The sequence below is a fragment of the Urocitellus parryii genome, chromosome 1 (assembly GCF_045843805.1).
Source record: "Urocitellus parryii isolate mUroPar1 chromosome 1, mUroPar1.hap1, whole genome shotgun sequence".
NCBI lineage: Eukaryota > Metazoa > Chordata > Mammalia > Rodentia > Sciuridae > Urocitellus > Urocitellus parryii.
In genome coordinates this window covers 164,347,110-164,354,831 of record NC_135531.1, presented here as the reverse complement: position 1 = coordinate 164,354,831, position 7,722 = coordinate 164,347,110, and the positions used below count along the sequence as shown (strand labels likewise).

Sequence of the window (7,722 nt, the reverse complement as noted above, 5' to 3'; positions counted from 1 at the left end):
TCTATTCCATTCTAGTCCACAGAGACTCACTACTTTCCTTCACTCCTTTTTCACCCTTTCCCCATGTGATAAGACCCTCCTACAACAGATCACTTCCACTTGTCAGATATGCCAGAGAACCAATACCAATACTCCATTAAAACCTAAACCTTTCCCTTCTCATCAGGCCCATGGTCATGCCCCAGCTGCAGACTGGCAGATTGATTTCACCAACATGCCCCGAGTAAAAATTGGTACATACTTTTTTGTGAAGGGTTGAAGCCTTCCCCACTTCTAACAAGTGGGCCTCTACAGTAGTTGATCTGTTGCTTACTCACATAATCCCCTTTTCAGGATGCCTACTTCTATCCAATCAGACAATGGCCCAGAATTCACCTCGAAGGTAACTCAGAGACTGGCTCACGTGCTATCACTCCCTTAGCATTTCCATTACCCTTACCACCCCCAGGCTTCCGGAAAGGTTGAAAGGGCCAATTGGTCCCTTAAAGAGACCCTCACCAAGCTAACCATGGAATTAAGCCTGGATTGGGTAAAGGTGCTCCCATTGGCTTTATTGCACATTAGGGCCTAGCCAAAGAAGCCTTCTAATCTCTCACCTTTCAAAGTCATGTATGTGTATCTCCTCATTCCTCCCAGTTTGTCTACAGATGCCCTGCCCCTCCTCTTCCATCTACACTCTGAACTCTGGTGCTATCAAAACTGGCTCCTTCCTGACCCCAGTCTCTTTCAAGACCCTACCTCCTTAACACCTGGTCAACTTATTTACTATTGCCCACCGGGGGAAAAGCCCCCTCTAAAACCAAAATGGATGGATTCTACTCAGGTGATTATGTGCACTCCCTTGGCAGCCAAACTCAAGCTGTCTAATAACCAACTTACCCTGTGTGTTCACATTTCCAGGCTTAAGCCCAGCACTCGTACACCTTCATCAGAAGAGCCAATGATCATCACCTGTCATTAAGTACTCTTGTCAATGCTGCCCCTCATTTCTGGCCCCTCTTGGGTCCTCTCTTCACCCTATGTCTGAAGATTCAAGGCAAGTGACCCTAAGGGCCCCCTCCAGCCAGACGCCCCCCACTTGCTTGAATCTGGCTGGCAGTGGGACCATTGTGTGTTGTCCTTCTGATAAACCACGTAGGTATCCAGAGCATGATGACCCCTGAATAAGTGTGAACTACCTTTATCATAAGAGAGCACTTTACCATTTGCCTTCTGGGCCTAAGTAGGAACATGTGTGTTTTGTTTACCCTCCCAGTTTTGAAAACTTTTAAGTATCAGTATTGGAATTGAAGTGTTTCACATAAGACCTGGAGAGACTGCTCTCAAAGGGAAATCTGGTAAATTCTGGTAACAATGGGCCACTGTCCTTCCTTGGGGCCTTTGTTCACAGCATGGGAGAAGCTGCCTTCTTTATTACAAAGCCCATGCTTTCTTGGTGTGACTAGGGAAAGCTGGGAACAGTGATAGAAGTGAGAGAAGCAAGCTGGTTTGGAAAGCTGGGATATTTTGGGAAAGGTAAAGAGAGAAGCAAGCTGGTTTCAGAGACACCCAGGTAGGAGAGAGTTTGAATGAAGAGTGGAATTGAGGGTGTTTGGTGCAGGACAGGCTGGTATGCAGGGCATGCCAAACAAAGTTAGCTGCAGGATGACCTGGTTTCTCAAACCCTCTGTCTGGTTCTTTATCAAATGTTTGCTTCAACCCCAAAGTCCCAAATTCCCACTCAAGGCTGAACACTTAGCCCCCCTTGTGCCAACAAGGCAGCTTGCAGACCCAGAGACCCCATTATATTTGGTCTAGCTTTAGATATAAAAACTCCCAGTGCCTGTTACTTTCCTTTATCATAAAGTTCATTAAGACTCAGGTGTGTAAAAAATTTCTAATCAAGTTTTAACCAGTTTCTCTTCACAAATTACCAACCCCTGGCTACTGATGATACCTCCAGTTGAGACCTATGCAGAATGGGCTGACATCATTATGAATCTGTGGTGGCAAGGAATCTTCGTTGATCCAGTTCCTGAAGTTATATGAGTCCTCTTTGCCCTCCTGTGGGGGCTCCTTACTTCCCTCCTCTCTGATTCTCCCATGCCGTCCCATCTCAGCAGGAAGTAGCCAGAATGAGTCAATGCCCACTCTCATTTAATAACAAAGAGGGGGGAATGTTGGGAGTTGCCCTGGCTCCAAAGACTAACTTCCCCATTCCCCAAAAAGAACTGTCCAATGGTGAGCCCTGCTGGCTCACATGATCCTTACCCATCAAACAGACTAGCCCTGCTGACTCACATGATCCTTACCCACCAATCAGAAAGCACTCCATGCCAACAGTCTAACTGTTAAACCATTAAACTGTCATAACTGTCAAACCACCCCCGGCTCTATAAATATGCAAGCTGTTCCTCAATAAATGGCCATTTTCTTCGACAATGAGCCTTGTTCATTCTTTCAGTTATGATCTTATTGAAAATACTCTTACTACCTTTAGAGTGAATCTCCATGTTCTCTTCTGCCCAGTGACTCTTAGGTTTGGTCTCTTCATGTTTTCCCAGACTTCTTGTCTATTCTGATTAGTTTCTTTTATTTTTTTTCCTTTCTTGCATACAGAGTATTCTACTTCATGTACCCTGTTTTCAAGGCCTGAGGTTCTGTCTTCAAGGGCTGATGTTCTATTTTTCTATGCAATCTAATTTGTTAGTGAGGCTCTCAAATGATTTTTAATTTTTGTTTATTGTTTCATTTATGGGTATCATTTGTTGATTTTTATCATCTTTATGCTTTATTGAAGTGGTATTTCATCTCCTATACTTGTTCTTTTAATTCAGGGAATATTTTAATAATCATTTTTTAGATTAATTCTCTGGATTTAATTCATCTGTAGGATCTTTTGTTAGTGAATTTTGAATTTAGGGATGAGATTTATTTGTATTTTTTTCTCATATGTTCAAAAGACTTGGACTTGTGCTTCATCTTAATTTGATTCCCCTTCTTTAATATGGGTGTCCTTTTTGTGTAGTTTTTTTTTTTTTGTGTGTGTGTGTGTTTCAGAGTCCATCCCCACTCATGTACAAGTGGATGTCCAGGAGTTTGATCTGAGATCTTTTGGGGTTGTTTCTCCTTGGCTTGGTTATTGGTTTGTGATTGTAGGCTCCCCAATTCTATGTGTTGAAATAATGTTGATCTCATATGTGGTTAGATCTTTATGAGGTGAGATCCACTTTTACTTGGCTGAGTTTTGAGTAATATTCAGCTGCAGGATCTTGACTCTGTAACATATTCTAATCACTCTCCTGTCCCTGTTGGTAGAAAGTGGAACCAGGAAGAGTGCTAACGTTAGCAACACATGTATAGCCTCAAGATAAATATCTTCTGTAATACTAATTGCCATTTGTATAGAAATGGTGAGGTTACTGTTTAACATCAGTATCAACAATAAAATCTGTGAACTAGATCAGAAATTATATAGCAGGTTTCTACTATGTTGTTCACTGTATTAGTAACTACAAAAATACGAATGGGTTAGGCATATAATTTATTTGTAATTCTATCATGGAGATTTGAATTTTGTGAGTGAAGAAAAAATAGGATAAGAAGGCAAGCAAAAGATTAGAATACCTTAAAAATTGTACAGAATAAAGACAAGAGATGGGTAGCAGATGGCATCTGGAAGAAAAAGGAATAAAATTTAACTAAAAAGTAATGAAAAATAGAGGAAAATGAAACAGAAAATTGAACTATTAATTAAAAAATAGTCAAGTGCCAAGAAGAGGGACAAAAACCAAGATATCAAAAAAGTAAATGCCACATTAGTGATCTTAAATCCATAATATATACACACACACATAATATATATGTACACACATATACATATATATTTTAATGTATGTACGAGGTGAGAAAACACACAGTCATCCATCTCCACACAAAAATGGAATTTTACTCAGTGGAAAAAAAGAAGATTAAAATACAACCAAATGATACTTGAAAATTTTTTATACTTAAAATATATTTAAAGGAAAAAATGGCAAAATACATACAACAAAACAGTAAAAAGAGATGAGAAAAAAAGTGATATAAAAAGTCTTAATGAGAAGTGAGGAGCTTGTTTTTCTTATATGGTCAAAACTGTGTGCAGTCATAGGTTTTTATTTTTATTTTATTTTTTGGTGTGGGAAGCCATCCATGAAATGCATGAGGAACTTCTGTCAGTGTGAAAGCCAGGGAGAGTGAGGTCTGGCACTGGGAACTTTCTGTGGGTCTCCTCCAGCAATAGATTGCCCAATGCCTGTGACCTTCACCTCCACTCTGCTAGGAAGGCTCCTCATAGTAGCTCTGGACATGGGCGTAACCCATTAGGAATGAACTGCCCACCTTTAATGATTATTAGAAGAGAACATTGTACAGAATCTCTTTGATGTTCCCTGATATAAATAAAGCAGGCATGGCCTCTATTTTGTCTAGAAGCTCCATCTGCCTGATCAGCTTCCCTGTCCTGCCCCTGCTTTGAAATTTCCTTTTTTGTGTTTTTTTCACCTTTCTAATTTTCCTAGGTTTTATTTCTCAGACCTCCCATTCCACTCAAGGGGAACCCCATTCCCCATCGCTCACACAGGACATGGGTGGGTCTTTATATTAACTTGTGGCTCTGTAAGCCTTAAGTCAAGGCCTAGGCCTTTTAAACTTTAATTATTTTGGGCTCCTCATTCAGCTAGCAGCCTTTGTTTCTGGAAGCCAAAACTAGTTGTAGTAACTGTCACCTCCCTGTCTCCCTGTGCAGGGTGCAATTGACTAGGGGATGTTGAGTAACTGTGTCTCTACTGTAGCAGGCTGTACAGAGTTATGAATCAGAAGTGCCAGTAGTTGAGGTTTGGTCTTGCCTGGGTTTGGGTGAGTGTTTGAGATTTGATCCCTCCCCACTATGTCTGGGGGGATATTGAACTTTGCTGAACATCTGGATTTGTGGGGCCACTGGCAAAACTAGGGCATAGGAACTAACCCTCCATAGGTTTTATATTAACTGTTATGAATATAAATTGTTGGGTATGTGCCCTTGTGTACAGATGCACCTGTGTGAATCTTACAGACATCTTCCCAATAGTTCTTAAGGGGCATCAACAACAAATGGTGCACTATTTCCTTGATATCTGGAGTTTCTAATACTCCACATGGAATTTTCTTAGTACCTATTTCAGTCACTCTGTTTCAGACATATTCTGAGGACCTTAACTGGTGACTTCTGCCAACATCTTTTATAAACTGCATAAAATATCTCTGCTATCTGACATGCAGCACTTACAGATGTTTCCAAATTTGGCCACCAGTTTCTACACTGGTGATCCTGGTTCCTGGATGAATATCCACACATGGGTGGAATGATCTTTAGTTGGTTTTCCTGAACAACTTCCCCACCAACACTGGGACCATTAAGTTAAGCTCCTTCTCTATTCCACATCTTCTCTCAAGGCAATTATTCTAATATTCTTATTTTATCCATCACAATGTCCTTTCTTTCTGTATTCTATCCCTCCCCTCAGCAGGTGCAACTGCTACCTGCTGCTACTAATCAATTTGGTGCATCTCTAGCATATTATTTCTTACATTGTCTTTGAACTGCCTGAATCTCTGTGTTGTACAATGTTTCCTTTACACTTCAGTGTATGTTTCAACGAGTTCCCTTAGTCACTCACCTTTCTATGGAGCAGTCATCCCACTATCTTGGGCAGGTACAAAGTAAATTCTGGGAAGTACATCCTTCCTCTAATTTGCAATCTTCCATATAATAATCTAGTCTAGATTTCTGAACAGAAAACCAAATAATAATTATTGATTTAAAAGAATTTGCTAATGAATTTATTGTACAAATCCTACTCAAGAAGAAACAAAAAGTCTTTACCATGAGAAACAAATCTAAAATTTTAGACTTAAGTCTTAAGCAATAAATATGGAAGAAATGAGTCATACTGTGAGGGTTTTAACATGTTTTTATTTATAAACCTACATTTGTGCATTTACATGAATTTTCTATGCCTGTAGTTTGAGTGTACCTTCTGACTTGGATAACATATAAGTTTGTGTGCAACCGTAAAGCATACATACTAAGAAGTTGAAACACAAATATTTTTGTTCAATAAATTTTCAGATTTCTCACAAAATATTTTTATCATAAATTGCTGTCTCAGAAAGTACCCATCTCTAAGGAAGAATATTAGATTTTTTATAAGTAAGTAAAACTGGTTCTTTGTTTAAGAGGCATACATTTTATAAATAAGCCACAGAGTCTAATTACACTAAGGAATTTTTCCAAATCAGCTTCATAGAATGTATTGGACCTAACTAATTTTTGTATCTTCCTTTAGGATAAACCATATGAATCCTATATGGAATATTACAATCAAACATCAACTGATTTCATTTTATTAGGATTGTTCCCATCATCAAGAAGTGGCCTTTTCCTCTTCATTTTCATTGCTCTCATCTTCCTAATGGCTCTAATAGGCAACCTGACCATGACCCTTCTCATCCTCCTTCTCATCCTCCTGGATATCCATCTCCACACACCCATGTATTTCCTGCTTAGTCATCTCTCCCTCATTGACCTAAGCTACATCTCCACAATTGTTCCTAAGATGGCTTCTGCTTTCCTCTTTGGAAACAAGTCTATCTCATTCATTGGATGTGGGATTCAGAGTTTCTTTTTCCTGACTTTAGCAGGTGCAGAAACACTATTGTTGACATCTATGGCCTATGACCGTTATGTGGCAATTTGCTGTCCTCTCCACTATCCCATCCGCATGAAAAAAAGAATTTGCGTGCTCATGATATTGGGATCTTGGATGATGGGCTCTGTCAACTCCTGTGCCCACACCATATATGCTCTCCATATCCCTTACTGCAGATCCAGGATCATCAATCATTTCTTCTGTGATGTGCCTGCCATGTTGACCCTGGCCTGCATGGACACCTGGGTCTATGAGTACACAGTGTTTGTGAGCACTACACTTTTTCTGGTGTTTCCATTCATTGTAATTGTTTGCTCCTATGGTTGTATTCTCCTTGCCATCTGCCATATGCACTCAGGGGAGGGGAGGAAGAAGGCCTACTCCACCTGCAGCACCCACCTCACTGTGGTGACCTTCTACTATGCACCTTTTGCTTACACTTACCTACACCCAAGATCCCTCCGCTCTCCAGCAGAGGACAAGGTTCTGGCTGTCCTCTACACCATCCTCACTCCAATGCTCAACCCCATCATCTACAGCCTGAGGAACAAGGAGGTGATGGGGGCTTTCAGCAGATTGACTCAAAGAATCTGTTCTGTGTAATGTAGATAAACTTTCTGCCTCATCCCCCAGGAATTATCTGCAAGTCCTTTCAGTAATGTTGGTAACTGAAAATATAATTTTGTGACTATCATGAAGAGACTACACATAATCTGGAATATAAGAAAACTGCTCATCTCTGTACAAAATTTTTTTATTAATGTTTGTAATTTGAAATAAGGATTTTTTATTTTATGTTATCCAATTTTACTCTCACTCCATAGAACCATTAGCTCTTAACCATCAGCAGCTAAGTCCTGTCTTCTCTATATGCCTAGATATTGTTTACTGATTATCTTCATTTATTTCACTTTAAATATGGATTACTTATTCTCAGTCCCTGTATTAGCCTGTAAAGTTCACCATAAAATTGATGGCATTTGAGACTGGCTTCTTGGAAGCCAGAGAATAA

The 7,722-nt window shown here is 39.9% G+C and overlaps 1 protein-coding gene across 1 annotated transcript; it reads left to right on the top strand.

Moving 5' to 3' along the window:
* The first annotated feature begins 6,368 nt into the window (after positions 1-6,368).
* On the top strand, positions 6,369-7,313 carry LOC144254607 (olfactory receptor 2L3-like). The gene has a single exon (XM_077797973.1). It carries the CDS (start codon positions 6,369-6,371, stop codon positions 7,311-7,313), a length of 945 nt encoding a protein of 314 aa, XP_077654099.1.
* The last annotated feature ends 409 nt before the right edge of the window (positions 7,314-7,722 follow it).

Bases quoted from the DNA above. Each gene is read 5' to 3' on its own strand.
- LOC144254607 (XM_077797973.1), top strand. From the start codon at position 6,369: ATGGAATATTACAATCAAACATCAACTGATTTCATTTTATTAGGATTG.